Here is an 18788-nt window from a genome sequence, read left to right as displayed (position 1 = left end):
ATAACTCCCCACTACTCCTTCAAAATAAGCTTCCTTGGCATTTTTGGCTCCACAGCCCCCCCTGGTGTTATTCGGGAACTAAGCATGGCCATGGTCCCCCAGAAGCTCTGTGGAGACCCTTGGGTGGGCCACTGTGTCTGAGACCTGCCCCGCCCGTGTCTTACTGTCCCAGGTGGTCCCTGGCATACACTGGGGAGACAGGGCAGTGAAATGGAAGGATTCTAGCTTCTGAATCAAATCCTGGGCATTGTTGCCTACTGGCTGTAAGACAGGGGCAAGCCTCTTAACCTCTTTCTGCCTCAGTTTCTTCATCTGTTAAATGGGAATCATACGGTGCAGGGACATTGCGAAGACTAAAGGAGCTGATGTGCGTGAAAGCACCTGGCTGGATACCTGGCACGTAGTAGGCCCTCAGGAAGTGGCATTTGACCTTCAGCTTTCCTTCCTAGTGCAAGGAGGCTGTGCCCCAAGCTTTGGATGACACATGTTCATTTGGCCCTGAGCCAGGCAGTGTCAGGGAGGTGACTCTGTTTTTTCCGGAGCTTTTCCACTCCAGCAGAGGATCATTTTAATAAGTCCATAATAATAGACGCAGAGGTGACTCAGATCTGCAAACGAGGAGCCCTGCTGGGGAGCGGACACTCGGGCTCTGGGGGAGGGAAATTCAGTGACATCTGAGTCCGATGCAGTGGTGGGCTGCTGCAGTGGGAAGGGCTCCAAACAGGGGGCCTGTGGACCTCGGCTAGGCCTCCAGATGGCTACAGGTTGTCCCCTAGGAGGCCTCAGTTTCCCCATCTGCGGAGTGCATGGTAGTGCCAAATTGACCTCCAAAGTCCTTTCCAAGCTGGAGATGTGGCTCTGCTTTCGGAGCCCTGCCTCTCACAGTGAGATGTGGAACAAACTTGACGGTTCCAGGTGGCCTGTCCTGGGGGGCATCCTCATTGGCGCTCTTCTGTGACTATGCAGCTTGCCCACCCCTCCCCTCCCAGAGCCCAAGGAGAGGCGGGGCTCTCAGGCCATGGTGGCCTGTCCTGGGGGGCATCCTCATTGGCGCTCTTCTGTGACTATGCAGCTTGCCCACCCCACCCCTCCCAGAGCCCAAGGAGAGGCGGGGCTCTCAGGCCATGGTGGTTTATTGATGCACGTCGCAAGCACAGCACACAGGCGGGTGTGCCCCCAGCCCAGGGCAAACACGAGGCCAGGGGAGGGCAGCGGGCCTTTTCCGCTGCCCTCAGCAGAGGGGAAAGGGCCTGGGGCCCACGTCCTCTCCTCCATGCATCTCCCACGGCCCCCAGCCCTGATCCATGCCACGGAGACAGCTGACCACACCACTCCCTGTGGCTACAGAAGAGGCAACCAGCTGTCCTATCTGCCCGCTCACTGAGATATGGCCTTGTTGGCCTGCTGCCCACTTCTGTCCTTCATCGCAGAAATCCGGCTGTCACCTTGGGGGCTGCTTCCCACCACCTGACATCACCTCTGGCATCCCCCAAACAGCTGCCTGCCTTAATTGACACCTCTCCCCGTCACCCCACGCAGTCTGCTTGTCCCCAGGGTCCACTCTCACCACTCCCGTGACCCGTACAAAAGTAGGAAAGAGGTGAAAACGTTGAGTGGCCCAAGAAAGACCTCACCAAGAACTCCCCAGGGAAGGGCCTCTCCGCCAATAGGCTAGCTTCGCGGTGGGTACCCGACAGGGCCAGTGGGCAGGGGCGCGAGGGGGGGCGGGGCAGGGAAGCCACAGTCCAGATGACACACAGGCACGGGGCAGTGGCGGCGCCGCGGCAGAGCGAGCGAGCAAGCGCGCAGCCAGGCGGGGTGCCAGGGCTCTGGGGAAACGCCCTCACTTCCAGTTCCACGCCGGGTCCCCCCGGCGTGAGGCCGCCCACTCCCGGCTGAGGAAGGGGTCCCTCCGGGTCTCAGGGGTCTCTTGCCCCCTCCTCGACCCCAGCGGCTGCCCTTGCAGACCCAGCACTCTGAGCAAGGGAGAAAGTACGCCGGGATTTACACCATCTCCAGACGGAAGAAGGGGAAACACCAGCAGCCAGGTGCCCCCGAAGCTAAGAGAAAAAGAGGGCCCTTTTCCAGAGGGCAGGTGGAGAAGGGGAGGCACAGCCCTCCCCGTGCAGGAAGAGGGTGCCTCGGGGTAAGAAGCAGGGAAGGGAGGGGGGGAAATGGGGGCGGGATGGGGGCGGGGGTCACAGCGGTGCAGGAGACTATTTATAGAGGGAGAGGGTCGGGCCTGCGGTGGGAAGCCCCCAGGCTCGACTCACGGGGTGGGGCATTCTGTGATTGGCCCTGAGCGGGAAGGGGTGGGGCTGAGGAAGAGCACGCCCACAGCTCTCGGCTCACCTCCGGAGGCAGGCAAGCTACAGGTGGGCCTTGGAAGGGAAGGCTTCCCCGGGAGAGCCCTAGGCGGCAGGTCTCCTGAGATGGAGGCCTGGGATGAGGCAAGAAACAGCAGGGCAGGGAAACCAGAAGAAAGGGGAAGTCTCTAGAAATCCACCCGCCCCCCCACTCCCCACCAACCTGCTGAGGCTAAGAAGCCTTCCCAGCCCCACCAGGCATGGGTGGGCCATGCCTACCAAGGGACCACCCTCTGTTGCCTCCAATGCCCTGGGGAAGGGAAGGGAAGGGAAGAGGGAGATGGATGGCATGGAGGGAGCAGGGCGGCAGGGGAGAGAAAGCCAGCTCCCTGCACCTATGCCACCCATCACCACCCTGCCTGCCATCTCTCCCTAGCCCCCCAGCTCCCCAGAAGTCCCTAGCGGCCCACGCTGATGTTGCAGGTCTTGCAGCTGGGGTCTTTCTTGGCGTCAGCAGTGGACAGGCTCATGAGCTGGTGCCCGCTGATCTCCCCCAGGGTGCCCAGGGACAGGTCGACAGGCTCGGTGTAGATGATCTCCAGGATGAGGTCCTGGGCGTGGCGGAAGACCAGCTCCCCATCCTCCACGCTGCAGGTCAGGAACTTGTTGCAGGCAATGTCCAGGAGGGGCAGGCGGTCACGGCAGAAGCGATCCCCCAGGGAACCCTTGGGGGCCAGCACCAGGATGGCATAGTGGTAGGCCGTGTACATACAGTAGAAGTCCGCAAAGTAGAGGTTGGTGCTGGGGTTGAAAAGGCGCTGGGCAGGGATCTGGAAGCGCCAGCGGCCGTAGGGGGAGTCCTGCGGGGGCTGGCCTGTGTTGAACTCCGTGTTGCAGCTGAAGAAGACCCCGTGGAGCATGCCGCTGGTCGGGGAGCCATGGCTGCCACTGTTATCCTTCAGGTAGGGCTGCAGCATGTTCCCGCAGTGGGTCCTGCCCACCCCGGGCGGGGGGAAAGGCCCAGGGGAAGAGAAAATGCCGTTGGTTAGCTGGACTGAGGCTTGGCTGCTATGTGTGACCTTGAAGGGTGGCAGCCCAGCTCCCAGCTCTCCCACCAGCTACCGCCTCCACCAGTCACAAATAGAACATTCCAGAATGCAAGAGAAGGGAGGGCCCCGGAGACGGGCTGATCCAGCCCACTTCTTCACGGAGGAGAGATCTGAACGCGCCACTCCCCAGCTTACAACCCTTTGATGGGACTTGCACAAAAAGCAACGCCATAAAGATCTATTCTTTCGGGCCCTGCCTCCCAACACCCCCAAACGCACAGGTAACAGGTAACATCCTCCAGCGGGAACCCCACCCCAGGTCTTTCCTGCCTCTGTGCCTTTGCAGTGCTCTCCCCTCTGCCTGGGCTGCCCCTCCCACATTTTTCCACCTGGCCTGGCAAACTTCTAAGCATCCCTCAGGTGTCCCCTCCTCTCCAAAACCTTCCAGGAACAGCAAGCACTTACATTCAACAAAATTTTGACTGCCTACTATGTGCAGGACACTGAACTTTACTCAGCAATCACACATACTTATTATATTCCATCTGTCTGTACTTCCCCTGATAGACTCTGAGGTTTGCCAGAGGCAATTAAATTGAAGCCTCTCTGGTTGGGTGACAGGTGCGGGGCTCAGCAAGCCTCATCCTCTGATTTCCTCTCCAGTCCCTCGGCACCACCTTAAAGGGCGCCCTGAGACCCTTCCCCGGAGCCTCCTGGTTTCCCAGTGCGCAGTATGAAGACCACAGCCCTTCGCGTTGAGAATCCTCTCACTCTCTATTCCCCTCACCACCTCCCTTGGGACCCAGGGCCTGAATTGGAGGGACAGCTGACCTGCAGCCCTAGAACCCAATGAAAGGAGCTCTCCAAAAGGAGGATCAAAGCCAGGACCTCGTCCACTCATGACTGTTAGCGTGGTGCCCCCAGGCAGCCCCATCCTGAGAGCCCTCTCCTTCCCTGGGGCCTAACATCCCCCCCAGATCCAGCCTGGGTTATGAGGGTGGTGAGGACTCCAGAGGAGGGTCTGGCAACTAACAGGGTGGGGGTGACGTCAGACGGCCGGGGCGGCGGGCAGATCCAGGGCAGGAAGGAGAGACCCAGGCGTACCTGGCGTGCTGGAAGTACTCCTTGTGATGGTTGCGGTAGAAGACGGAGAAGCGGAGCATACGGCCTGCGATCTGCTCGGCCTTCTCCTGCAACTGGGCCAGGTGCTCCTTGGCGTAATCTGCAAGAGGCCAGGTGGGTCAGTTGAGGGCCAAGCGGGGGGTCGCAGCCTGCCCCACAGATCACCCACTGCATACCGTGAACGCACGCCGGCCCACCTCTGTCGTCAGGGTGCAGGGGAGACCAGACAGTCACAGCACCTAGGACCAGTTAGGAACAGACCACCTGGCCTGGCTGGGAACATGAGCAGCTGGATGCTGTGTGTCCTTGTCACCTCTGGGCCCTGTTGCCAGAGGCTCAGGGCTCTGCGTCAGAAAAGGGCAGAGGGCTGCCCAGTTTATACAGTCATGTACAGCGAGGGCCCCAGAGGCTATGATCCCAGACCATCCTCGTGTGAAAAGAGGACCAAGAGGCAAAAGACTGAGAGGAGACGATCTGAGGTCCTTTGGGGAGGGCCCCTCAAATCCACCAGCTAGGAGGCTGCCCACACCACCGCATGGAAGCCACTTGTAATTTCAGGTGGAGAGTCAGGAGGAAACTGCAGAGAACCAAGGTGAATATTTAGGCAGACCAGGGTCTGGGGCATCCCATGAGAAAGGGGGAAGGTTGGAAACAGCATAGTCAAATTGGACTCCCTGGGCCAGGGCCAGAGGCTGGGGCCGTGGAGCCCAGGCAGGGCTGCTGCTAGCCTAGACAGTGCCTTTGCACAAAGTAGGAAGAGGTGCCCTTTCCTCCTTGCTGATGCAGCCCTGACCAGGGTGCTGGGTTTGACGAAAGGAGGCGGAACTGAATTGCAGCCATCGCCAGCTCCCCAGTTTGCATGACCTCCCACTACATGTAGAGTTCTGAGGTGAACCAAGAGGCTTTCCCTGCAAGGTGTAGGAGCACCTCCAGAGAGTGGCGTTTTGCAGCTGAGCTAAGAAAAAAACACCAGTCAAAAGAGAAAGGCAGGTCAAGGAGACTTGGGGCACAGACTTTGGCAGAGGATGGAGTCAGCAGCCTCCGAGGCCTGGGGCTAGGGATGTTCATGCCCCTTCCTTGTGACAGAGGGAGATCTGGAGCAGTTCTCACCGTGGGCACCAAAAGAATGGAATATCATGGGGCCGATCCCGGGTCATCAGTGAGCAAGTACGCAGAGGCCCACTATTTGTTCATGTTGGAATTTGCAAGGTAATAGGTGAGTTTGTGGGATGGTTTTCCCAGCCTACGTGGAGGCTCAAGACAAACAAAATGTGATTGTCCTACAAAGTGTCCAGCAACCAATGATCAATAAACAAAACATGGTCTGTCCACACGATGGGGTGTTATTCAGCCCTAAAAAGGAAAGAAATTCTGACACACGCTGTAACATGGATGAACCCTGAGGACATTATGCTAAATGAATAAGCCAATCACAGAAGGGCGAATACTGTGTGATTCTCCTCACACGCGTTACCGAGAGTAGTCAAATTTACAGAGACAGAAAGTGGAAGGGTGGTTGCCAGGGCGTGGAATGAGAGGGGAATGGGAAGTTGTTGTTTAAGGGGCATAGAGTTTCAGTTTGGGAAGATGAAAAAGTTCTGGAGATGGATTGCACACCAATGTGAATGTACTTAACGCTACTGGACTGAAAAATGGTTAAGATGGTAAATTTATGTTATGTGTGTATTTTCCCCCACTTATGCTTGCCCCAAGCCAGAAAAGCAACTCCATCCCTTTCTGGAAGAGGTATTGTCAACGTAATTAGCAGTGCTCGCATCTGCCTCCTGCATCAGACCGCAGGCTTCGCGGGGGCACGGGTGGGTCTCATCCATGGGTGTCTCCCCGTTGACCGAAGCATGGTGCCTGCGTACAGCAGGTGTTCCTAAGTGCATGCCGGGTTAAGAGGAAGTCCCTTCCTGACCATTACTAAACCAGATGTGCCAAAGCAGCCGGACAGCAGGGCCTCACCCCCAGTGCAGAACTCGACCGTCTCGCTCCAGCCAGACACGAGGTACTCCCCGTCGCTCTGCTTCACGGCGGTCTGCACTGCTACACTATACTCCGTGCGGGGGCTCAGGAACCAGTGGCCTCTCACCGTCATGGGCAGCGGCACGGCCTTGGCCACGAGCTTGGTGGGGACATCCTGAGAAATGGGGCGCGGACAGAGAGCCTAGAGTCAGATTGGGGGTCACGTCCACTCTTGGCATTCCCCCAGACCTCCCACTCCCCCAGATGGCCGCCGTCCTGCTGAGGAGAGCGGGAGCCTCGGGGATTCAATGGCTCGGTGCCCTGGCCACCATTTTCCCGCAGAAGCAAGCAGTGGCCGTTGGGAAGGCCATACAGACACTCCCTGGCCTCCACCCCCTTAACCCCCGATGCCCGTTCTCTTGGGAACTGAGGAGAAAGACCACTGGGGTGGAGGCCTGCAAAGTTGAGGGCGGCGAGACCTTCTGTTCCGAGGGAGACTTCGAGAGCTCTGCACACTGCAGTACCGTCTCCACGGCAACGGCAAATGCAGAGAAGCCAGGGAGGAAGGGAAAATATGCCTTCTTCTTTGGGGGGGAGGGTTAAGGGGGTGGTGTTGAACAGTCACGTCACCGTGGCAACTGGCCTGCCAAAAGACACCCAGATTGGAAAGCCAGTTCCAAAGAGAGAGAAGGCGAGTAACCCACACGATGCGGTCGTCGTGGGAACCGGCTCCTTCCCACCTCACTCTTCCCCCTGCCTCTCTGCCAGCTTGAGAAGATGGGAGCCTTCCTCCCACCCGCCCCCACGCCGGCTCTAACCCAGGGAAAGGACATCCCGGCCAGTGCAGGACTCGCCGTCCCTCTTCTAAACCCAGCAAAGAATAGGCCAGAGGGTCAGGGACACAGAGGATCACAGGGGCCTGAGGACCAAGCAAATGGGCACAACCCTGTTCGTGGCCCACGTTGCCCACCCGGTCAACAATAAGGCTGCTTTCTCAGTCGGGGGCTTTGTCGGACCCCTGAGACGCCATCCCCAGGTGTGACGTCTGTGGCCGCACCCTGGGTTTTCCCATCCCGTGTGAAGGTCCAGTCATTATGCCGATGATGGTGTTTGCCGTGTGCTGGGCCGAAGCCAAATACCACGCAGACAATTACCTCAATGAAGCCTCTCCCAGGCTGGCGTTATTACTATTCCCTTTTTACCAGTGGAAGAGAGAGGTTAAACAACTCTCCCAAGATTACACAGTAAGAGCTGGACTGGAGTCGGGCCTCTCTGACTCCCAGCTGTCCCCTCTAGGTGCTCTGTTATCCTGCCCCCTTCAAGAGCAGGGGCTCGGAGGAGGCGCTCTGGGCACCCTGCACTCACCCGGTGTTTGAACTTGTTGGAGTTCTTATTTTCTTTCTTGTTCAGGTCAATGAAGTAGTGGGTGACCCTCTCCAGGTCACTGTTCTCCATGGTCCAGGAGATGCGAAAGGAGTCACAGGTGATGTTGCTGACCTCGATGCTGTGGGGCGTGGACAGCAGCTCCATGCTCCCCACTGGTTTGGCTTCTGTGTGGACTGAGGAGAGAGGAAGACTCAGCACCTCCCTCCCCACCACGGAATCTTCTAGAACGTCTTGCTCCCAACATCACTTGCAAGGTGGAACCTTGAGGAGCCATCGATTGCACCTGCCCCATCAGATCTGATGGGAAGATAGCACGAGGAGGACTGGAGGGGTGGGGCCGAAGGTGGGCTGGGGTGGCCCCCTCGGGGGCTCTTGGCTCTCCTGGGAGGTGTCTGCAGAGCAGATGGCACCTGACAGGTGGCGGAGGCAGTGGGAATGCTTCAAACGTGGGGCAGGACAGATTTGCAGCAGATGGAGCCAAGGAGGGGGGCCCTCAGCCAGCAGGCGTGAAAAGAGAAAGGGGTGGGGTGGAGAGAGCAGTGCCAGGCGGTGGAGGAGTGGCAGGAAGCCCCCACCGGGAGCAGGGTGTGAGGGTGAGGCAGGCAGGGGGCTCTGGCAGCCAAGAGGCCCAGGATGCCAGGGCTCTCGGGTTCAGGCCCCTCCTCCCTGGGGGTGACTCAGCAAGGGCCACCACAACTCGGGGCTGGGAGTACGAGTGCCACCGAGATGACGTGAATCCACGGGTGGTGGGAGGGGACAGCGGGGCCACGGTTCTCTTCCACCTGTAACATTTCAACTCTCGTTCTTTTTCTTTCAACAGATCCTCTGTCACTTGACTCTTAAATTACTAGTTTTTACCTTGACATCTCTTGCAGGCCAGCTACGTGCTAATAATTTCACAAACGTCATCTCGTGCAAGCCTCACAATAGGTAGGTGCTATGATTATCCCCATTTTACAGATGGAGTAGCTGAGGTCGGTGGGGTGGGGGTGGTACCAAGATGTCGAAGGTCACACAGCTGCAAAATGATTTGAACTCAGGTCTGTCTGATTCCAGGGCCCAAGCTCTTTATCATGAAGCTAAGGTTGTGTCCCCTTGTGTGTGTGTGTGTGTGACGCATGTGGTGTGTGTGTGCACAGGTGCACGTGGTTTTACCGCTATTTGTTTTTCCTTCTTCCATCCTTCCCTTTCAAGGAATTGCTTTTTCTCTCACCTCCCTCTCTCACTCCTTTGCTTCTACCCCTGGCTGCTGTTCCAGGTGGGAAAGGACCACATCACCATTACTCTCAACTGTGCTTTAGCTATCGGACGAGGTGACTCTGGCCTTGACTTTGGCCTGGCTCACGGGAGCTCTGGGGAACAGGGTGGGGAGTGAGAGGAAGGGGCAGTGACCGTCTCTGGGACAAGAAGGTGAATGTGGTTGGACTCTGTCCTGGGGCGTGTGCTCATTAGCCCATAGAGCTCATGCCTGCCTCAAGCTCAGCCCAGCACACCTCAGATTTCTCGAGTGTCATCTCCTTTTCTCCCCCTGCCCTCTTCCTCACCCAGGCGCTAAGGGTGAAGGCACCTTGTGCCTTCGAAAGCAGGTACTTCTATTTATAGCTCCCAGAAGGTCCAACCCACACTTTCCTGTCAATTAAGCCTGCTCCAGAGACTGGCACCTCTGGGCTGCCTGGGCGGCAGGCACAGGGAGAAGGATATGGGTGATGGCCCTCACCTGTCCCAGGATGTCACCTGAATCCTTGTTTCATCTTAGCTTCCCACCCTAAAGTGTGTGCCTGCCTGTTGTGAAATTCAGCCAAATGCCAGTGGCTTCGCGTATGGGGAATCCTATGGTGAATAAGCACAGGGGTGCTACCAGGTCCACCCCGAAATCAAACAGAATGGAATCAGTGTCTAGAAACAGCTGTATGATAATAAACCAGCTGGTAATTCCTGGGGACAGGTGTGGAGCGGGGGGGGGAGTTGCCATCCCTCGGGCTCCCAGTGAGGAGCTCCCCCTGGGAGACACATGTGTGCCCCCCACATGCACCCCCACACACACACATGCACCCACGCACACCAACACAGACACACAGCCACCCCAGAGGGCCTGAGTGGCCACCTCCCACCCTCATGGGACACAGTCTATGCCTAGCCTGTGGGTAGACACCTATTCCTGTCCCCGTACTCCTCAGTCTTCTTAGAGGCAGGGGCAGCAGGGGCAGCCGTGTTTGGTGGCAGGGGTCTCCAGGACCTGGCTCCCCCTTTCCTCTCTCCAGTTCTAGGAGAGCTCAGATCACTTCCCCATGCTAGCTTGGGGGGAGGCAGTGAGTGACACCGGGAGAACAATGAAGCCGAGTGGACCAAGGATGGGCGTGCACCCGGGTCTCCAAGCCCTGATGATGGAGAAGGGCAGGGTTTGAGGGACAGGCTGAGACAGCACCTGAGAAACACCCACGGTCCCGTGTAATCCACCCCAAGACAAGCATTTACACACCCACACACAGGCAGGCACACACACACGCACACAGATGCACTGGGTATGCCCACCCACACCTGCCACACACGGCTGCACACGCCTCCTCAGACATCCTCATCCCACACACTCACCTACGCACTCAGGTACCCTCCGCCACCTTCCACGTTCTAAGAATGTCCCACAGTTGTCCCTCCACAAGCTGTCACCTCCACACAGACCCACGCATGTTCACGTCCGCAGGCTCTCACACACACACGTAGGCACACACGCCTTCCCACAAGCCATATTTGGGGAAGAAAGGAGGCCACAGGCACCAACATGCATGAGTGCCGCCTCCACAGAGGCACGCCACCCCTCCGCCTGCTTGCACACATGTGTGCCTTCGCATACACGTCAACCTCTGCCCATATTCTGGCGTTCTCTCTCACGGCTTCTCCAGGCTCAAAGCCACAGACTTTGAAAACATGTTTGTCTCCGCCAGGCTCCGCCAGCCCTGATCCTTCACATGCCAACAGGTTTGCGCACCTACGCACGCGGGCCTGCCCACGGACAGAGGCTTCTGCCCGCTCTCCCCACCTCCATCCCCCTCCTGCTCTGGAGTTGTGCCTCCCCACGTAGAAACCCTCTGGTCGCATGCAGTCAGCCCCCCAACAAAATGAACTCCCACACGCGTGACAAGTGAGATGTCCACACCATAAATACACTGCCTCACACCAACCCCCGCCCACACAGCCCCCAGGCTGCTCAGATAACCGATCCCCCCCACGGACCTCACATGTACATGTATGTTCCCAGACCCACCACGCGTGAGCATAAGTGCAGGCAGACAGAACTATGTACGCAAGCAAGCCTCCACTTCCCCGGCAAGCAGGCACTCTTGCTGAACACACCGATACCCCCGGCCCATGCCCATTCAGAACAGCCACCACACGCCAGAGGGGACGCATCCCCCCACCCCGCTGTCCCCGTTGGCATCGCTGACTGCAGCAGAATGGTCACGGGCTGACTGTGGTGCCCCAGGGACTGGGTCCAGCTGTGAACCCCTTTGCCAAGGGCCTGGGGGAAAGGGGACAAGGTCGTCAGCCCCGGCTATCCAGGTGGGCACCTCGGGCAGTGGCAGGACCCTGGCACCCCCTAGTCCCTGGGCACCCGAGTCCCTCTCGGGATTGATAGCTGGATCAATGCTCTGGGGAGGAAGGACACTCACCTGGCTCCACCGGGCTCTGCAGAGGAAGATCTGGAAGGGAGGGAGGGGAGAGACCTCTGCGTGGACAGTCTCCCCAGGCTGAGGGGCAGCAGCTGGATGCCTGGGTCAAAGGCGGCAGCGCTCTCTCGCTCCCCTGGCTCCTCTCTCAGCTGCCAAGGAGGCTTCTTCCATGCCCCGCAGGCAGCTCCTCCCTGGCTCTGCAGCACAACGGCGCTGCCCCCCGAGAGGCGATGTTCCCAGCCGAGCGCCACGAGAGAAACGAGCGAAATCAAAGCGGCGGCGTGGAGGAGAGAGAGGCAGAGAAGGCGAGGAAGAACGAGAGAGCCAGACCGAATCTGGATCCACCAATGGGATCAGTGGCTGCCCAGCGTCAGGTGACAATAAGCAAGCTTGGTCCCTGCTCGCCTGGGCTGGTGGGAGGGGGAAAGGGCAGAGGGTCTCCCAGGGAGCTACACCGATGTCCTTGGAGACAGTGGCAGTGAGCACCTTTCCCCCATTCTTCCAGGACAAGCTGCCCTCAGAAGAAGTCCCTCCAGCACACCCCTGCTTGGAAATCTCTCACTTGAAGGCAGCCCCTAAACTTCAGGATGCTGGGAGAGGGGTGGGGCTTAGCCTAAGGGCTCAGGAGCTCCAAAGCAAGTATTCTGATTGGCGGATGGGGAGGGGGGCTGTGAAGGGGAAGGGTTCACATGGGGTATGTGAGCTGCAGGCGGGCAGGAGGGGGGTTCTGTCTACAGTCTGGATTCTCTCCTCAGGGCCTTTTGCTGATCTGTGGCTCCATTTTCTTACCAACTCTGTCAAGAGATATCAGACCTGCAGCTCCAGGGCCCCCTGATAGTCAAGGGAGAATGTCTGGCTACTTAAATTCCCCAGGGGGAAAAAAAAAACAAGAGAAAGAAGTTGTGGGGCAGTGAAGGAAGAGCAGAGGCAAGAAAGTGGGGGTAGGAGGGACACACAGAGCTTGGAGTGTTCTCATCCCAGCCAACCACCTGGGCTCAGAGAAGCCAAGCCCTGAATCCCTTGACCAGAGAGATTCCTATCTGCTGTCTTAACAACAGGAAGCTTTTCTGCCACCCAGAAATGAGGACCCTGAGTATGCCACCATGAATAACACTCAAGGAAATCTGAGTCAAGCAAACAACAGTGACGAAGAGTATGTACGGTGTGGAAAAGCACAGGCTTTGCAGTCAGACAGATACGGTCAAAATTCTTGCTCTGTCACTTTCTAGCTGGGTGACCTTGGACAAGTTACTCAACCTCTCAGAGCTTCAGTTTCTCCATCTGTCAAGTGGGATAATAACACAGGTTTGTTGTCATCACTGAATGAGAAATCACATCCTAAATCTCAAAGCTCTGGCTGATCCACCAGATGTGCCCAGTCACGCATCAGAGCTGTTATCATCACCATCATTATTGACCGTGCCTGCCTGCAAAGAGCCCACTGCCTTTTAGGGGAGAAAAGATGGGCATTTAGAGACCCAATTAGAGAACAAGGCGTATACAGCTAAATTGAGGGTACAGATGTGGATGCACAAAAGGAGTGAGGACCAGCTCCAGAGAGCAGGGGGAGCGCAGGCAAGAGGAGAAGGTGGAAGCAGCAGCGTGGTGGAAGGTGGGGAGGTCTTGGTGCAGACACAGCAGACACACCAGGCAGGCCCTGGGTGAGGGCCTCAGAGAGCCGTAGGAGGCCTGAGCTGAGTGTAGGGACACTCCCTGAGAGGGACTCAGAGGCTGCAGATATCGGTAGCAAAGGTTAGAGGAGGTGACAGTGGACAGAAAGTGAGCAGTTCACAGAAAGCAAAGACAGCAGAAGCCAATCCTACCCTAAATGGGCATGGAGAACCCGGGCAAGTCTGGTCAGATCCTGAACCTCAGAATGCGGTGTGGGGTGTTACACCGAGGCAGGGTTAAGCCCTCCCTTGGCCAAACATGAGTAGGTCCCGCTCCTCACACACCTACACTGAGAAGTTGAAACTCCAAAGAGATGCACCGTGTCATCTCATAGTCATGGCCAGCATCAGACATCTGGACCGACACCTGGCCCTACAACCCACCTGAGGACAGCAACTCAGTTTCCCCATCTGTAAAGGAAGACTAGTCTCAGCACACCCCCACCTCCCACCTTCACAGGATGGCACACAGAACGCATGAGATCATGTGTCCCAAGCAGAGAACAGTCGCTATCTGAATGCACTTTCGTGGAGCTGGGCGCTAGTGTCAAGTGAAGACACAAACCCTCTCAGAGCTCCTGCCTCCTCTTGCCTCAGAGGACTTCTCTGCAGATCACATGAGAAAACACATGGTAAGAAGAAAGCATGATGGGCCAAATATAACTAACTCCGGGTGGAACCAAACAACTGCCAAGATGCACTTTGGCTGCATTTTTTTTTTTAAATAACTTTTTTATTTTTGCGGTACGCAGGCCTCTCACTGTTGTGGCCTCTCCCGTTGCAGAGCACAGGCTCCGGACGCACAGGCTCAGCGGCCACAGCTCACGGGCCCAGCCGCTCCGCGGCATGTGGGATCTTCCCGGACCGGGGCACGAACCCGCGTCCCCTGCATCAGCAGGTGGACTCTCAACCACTGAGCCACCAGGGAAGCCCTAAATAACTTTTTTTTTTTTTTTTTTTTTTTTTTTTTGCGGTATGCGGGCCTCTCACTGTTGGGGCCTCTCCCGTTGCGGGGCACAGGCTCCGGACGCGCAGGCTCAGCGGCCATAGCTCGTGGGCCTAGCCGCTCCGCGGCATGTGGGATCTTCCCGGACCGGGGCACGAACCCATGTCCCCTGCATCGGCAGGCGGGCTCTCAACCACTGCGCCACCAGGGAAGCCCCCCTAAATAACTTTTTATTACACAAGCCATACGTGATCATTGTAGAAAGACGAGAAGAATTAATTCTAAAATTTGAGAGAATTAAAATTGCTGGTTTCCTCACCATTCAGAAATAGATGTATATGATATATAGTTTATTAGCAAAAATAGAAAGTATAAATACTGTTTTATAACCTGCTTCTTTCACTTACCAATACTTTTTCTGTTCATTACATAGTCTTTCTACAGTTGTGTTTTTGTTTTTTGGCCACACTGCTCTTAGTTCCCTGACCAGGGATTGAATCTGGGCCTACGGTAGTGAAAGCACCAAGTCCTAACCACTGGACCACCAGGGAATTCCCTACAGTATTGTTTTAAATTTAAATATGTTCTATTTCTTTGGAGCCAATTCCCATCTCCTCTGATTAACTTAGTTTACTTTTTCTCCATTCTAAACAACACTGCAAGGGACATTCTTGCAGCAAAATCTCTTCCCACGCTTTAATTATTTCTTCCAGTAAAATATTAAGAGGTATAATAAATATAAAGGGACCTTATTTGGATACTGATTTCACAGCAGTTAAACTTTGAATACTAACTGGATCTTTGATAATATTTAGGAATTATTAGTTCTGATAATGTTTTAGTTCTTTTAAGTTCTTTTAAGAGAATATCCTTCAGCGATACACACTCTAATATTTATGGATGAATAACATCATATCTGTGATTTGTTTCAAGATAATCTCGGGGGGACATGGGGTGTGTATATGAAAGATCAGCATGGGTGGATAATTATTGAAGCCAGGCACTTTGAGATTCAATAAGCTATGGTCTCCACTTTTGTGCATGCTTGGAAGTTTCCATGTTAAATATTATATCTAAGCTATGATTACAATTATAACAAAAGCGTCTTTTAAGCACCAAGACACAGTGCTAGGCATGCGATTCTCACAACGACCTCGAGGGGTGGATCTATCAACCCCATTTTCAAAGGCAGATAGTGGGAAATGAGACTCGATCCATAAGGAGTCAAGCTAGAGTCAAATCACGTCTGAGTACAAAGGCTGGGTTCTTCGTGGTAGAAGGGCACAGAGCAAATATAGAGTCTGAGGTAACAGAGAATGAGTCTGTAAGTGAAAAAAATCTACAGTCTTAACATTGCTCATGCACTTTTTAGACTCAAAATGTTTACGTCTGTTTCCCCATGGTTGAACTACGTGTGGAGATCTCAGGGGCCAATGAATGCAGACACATCCAGACAGCCCATAAAAACCACCTTGTTCATTTACAAGTGTTGACAATGACAGGAGAGGGCAGTGACTGTTTATGAGAACTGTGTGGGTTTCTCAGTGCTTATTTTCTTTACCTGTTCAAAATTATGTTTAGACCTCCTACAACCCTCACCAGTCACCTATTTCAAATTTACTAAAGAACATTAATTCTAAAATCTGGACACATTCCTGAGTATTCATTCAACTAAAGAATATAATATGGTTTTTTTAGCTTTTTTAAACTTAAATATGTAACAACTTTAAGACGTGGAAAAATACCGAATTATATTTAAGGACTCTGAAAAGCTATTAGAAGAGACACTAATGAAACGTTGGAGGGGCAGAAGAAATTTCAAGGGAAGATCAAGAACAATGAAGAAAGAATCACAAGTGAAATGAGAAGGGGAAGGACTAATCAGATAGAATGAACGTACTGGAATAGTCACTAAACTATACCTGAAGTGGACCAGCATAGCGTAGGAACTATAGAATACCCCTGGGCACAGCATGGCAAGATACCTGGGACAACACATATTGAATACGTGAACTCCTGCCAGGCTGGAAAGGCTTCCCTCCACACTTATCTATTTAGAGAGTTGCATAGGAAAGAACCTATAGAGAAGACATAGGAAAATGCAAGGCAAAGATGGCTTTTACATCAATGGTGCCAAAGTTAAATTACAGTTACAATCCACCTGGAAACAATCCACCCTTATTTTTCTTTTTTTTTTTTTCCCAAGATTTTTTTTTTTTTGGATGTGGACCATTTTTAAAGTCTTTATTGAATTTCTTACAATATTGCTTCTGTTTTATGTTTTGGTTTTTTGACCGCAAGGCATGTGGATTCTTACCTCCCCGACCAGGGATTGAACCTGCAGCCCCGACATTGGAAGGCGAAGTCTTTTTTCTTTTTTGCGGTACGCGGGCCTCTCACTGTTGTGGCCTCTCCCGTTGCGGAGCACAGGCTCCAGACGCGCAGGCTCAGTGGCCATGGCTCACGGGCCCAGCCGCTCCGCGGCATGTGGGATCTTCCCAGACCGGGGCACGAACCTGTGTCCCCTGCATCGGCAGGCGGACTCTCAACCACTGCGCTACTAGGGAAGCCCTGGAGAGTACTCTTAATGGGAAATGATAATAATTGTTGTTAGGAAGTAAATCCCAAAATGTAAAAGGTAGGAGGCTTAAGTATTCTTTCCTCTTGTCCTTTCGGCCTGAAAAGTGCTGCGGAAATCTAAGAAGCACTGCAGTAAGGAAGCTCGTTAAGTAAAGTATGATGTAAGACAACAATTTGGAATAATATTTAGCCATTAAAAACCATAATTTAGGGTTTCCCTGGTGGCACAGTGGTTAAGAATCCGCCTGCCAATGCAGGGGACATGGATTCGAGCCCCGGTCCAGTAAGATCCCACATGCCGTGGAACAACTAAGCCTGTGCACCACAACTACTGAGCCTGTGCTCTAGAGCCTGGGAGCCACAACTACTGAAGCCTGCGTGCCTAGAGCCCGTGCTCCCCAACAAAAGAAGACACCGCAATGAGAAGCCTGCGTGCCTCAACGAAGAGTAGCCTCCAGTTGAAATTAGAGAAAGCCTGCGCCCAGCAACACAGCCAAAAATAAATAAATTTTAAAAACCATAATTTAGAATATTTAATAACTCAGAAATGTTTATAGTATATTAAGAGAAAAAAGCAGATTATAGAACCATATATAAAATGTTTCCATTTTTAACTTTGATATAATTTTTAAAGGTTATTTTCCATTTACAATTATTACAAAATATTGGCTACATTCCCCGTGCTGTACAATACATCCTTGAGCCTATCTTACACCCAATAGTTTGTACCTCCTACTGCCACACCCCTATATTGCCCCTCCCCCACCCCCACTGGTAACCACTAGTTTGTTCTTTATATATGTGAATCTGCTCCTTTTTTGTTATATTCACTAGCTTGTTGTATTTTTTAGATTCTACATATAAGTGATACCACACAGTATTTGTCTTTCTCTGTCTGACTTATTTCACTTAGCACAATGCCCTCCAAGTCCACCCATGTTGCTGCAAATGGCAAATTTTCGTTCTTCTTTATGGCTGAGTAGTATTCCATTGTGTATATATACCACATCTTTTTTAATCCATTCATCTCTTGATGGACACTTAGTTTGTTTCCTTGTCTTGGCAATTGTAAATAATGCTGCTATGAACATTGGAGTGCACCTATCTTTTCAATTAGTGTTGTTTTTTTTTCAGATATATACCCAGGAGTGGAATTGCTGGGTCATCTGGTAGTTCTATTTTTAGTTTTTTAAGAAACCTCCATACTGTTTTCCACAGTGGCTGCGACAATTTACTTTCCCAATAACAGTGTACAAATGTTCCCTTTTCTCCACATCCTCGCCAACATTTGTTATTTGTAGACTTTGATAATAGCCATTCTGACCGATGTGAGGTGATATCTCATTGTGGTTTTGATTTGCGTCTTTCATAATTAGTAGTTTTGAGCATCTTTTCATGTGCCTGTTGGCCATCTGCATTTCTTCTTTGGAAAAATGTCTCTTCAGTTCTTCTGTCCATTTTTTAATTGGGTTGTTTGCTTTTTTTGATGTTGAGTTGTTATACTTCATTTATAGTTATTATACTCCATTTACAGTTATTATAAATTATTGGCTGTATTCCCATTGTTGTACAAGATATCCTGTGGCTTATTTTACACCTAATAGTTTGTACCTACTGTTGTACCCCTACTCCCAGATTGACCATTCCCCACTTTCCTCTTCCCACTGGTAACCACTAGTTTGTTCTCTATATATGTGAATCTTCTTTTTTGTTACATTCACTAGTTTGTTGTGTTTTTTAGATTCTACATATAAGTGATATCATACGGTATTTATCTTTCTCCATCTTACTTATTTCACTTAGCAACAATGCCCTCCAAGTCCATCTAGGTTGCTGCAAATGGCAAATTTTCATTCTTTTTTATGGATGAGTAGTATTCCATTATGTATATGTGTCTCTCTCTCTCTCTTTCTCTCTCTCTATATATGGATGCTTTTTAAAAATTTCCAAATTTTCTACAATGAATAAGTATCTTTGTAAAAAACAAAATAAAACAAAAACCTAGGAGCTGCTAGAAAGCTGCTGGACCTCAAAGCCCAGAGAATGAAATCAAAGCAGTTTTATCTAGTGCCCCAGTCAGAAGCGAAGAGCTG

The 18788-nt window shown here is 53.1% G+C and overlaps 1 protein-coding gene across 1 annotated transcript; it reads right to left on the bottom strand.

The window, feature by feature from the left end:
• Nucleotides 1–1115: 1115 nt before the first annotated feature.
• On the bottom strand, nt 1116–11767 carry PHYHIP (phytanoyl-CoA 2-hydroxylase interacting protein). Its single transcript, XM_065879198.1, has 5 exons — nt 11500–11767; nt 7811–8004; nt 6446–6620; nt 4460–4577; nt 1116–3299 (listed from the first exon to the last, which is right to left on the bottom strand). Exons 2-5 carry the CDS (start codon nt 7973–7975, stop codon nt 2765–2767), a joined length of 993 nt encoding a protein of 330 aa, XP_065735270.1. The 5' UTR covers nt 7976–8004; nt 11500–11767; the 3' UTR covers nt 1116–2764.
• Between the last annotated feature and the right edge of the window lie 7021 nt (nt 11768–18788).

The sequence above is a fragment of the Phocoena phocoena genome, chromosome 6 (assembly GCF_963924675.1).
Source record: "Phocoena phocoena chromosome 6, mPhoPho1.1, whole genome shotgun sequence".
NCBI classification, from domain to species: Eukaryota; Metazoa; Chordata; class Mammalia; order Artiodactyla; family Phocoenidae; genus Phocoena; species Phocoena phocoena.
The sequence above is the reverse complement of the archived record's forward strand: the minus strand, read 5'-3'. Positions and strand labels throughout refer to the sequence as shown.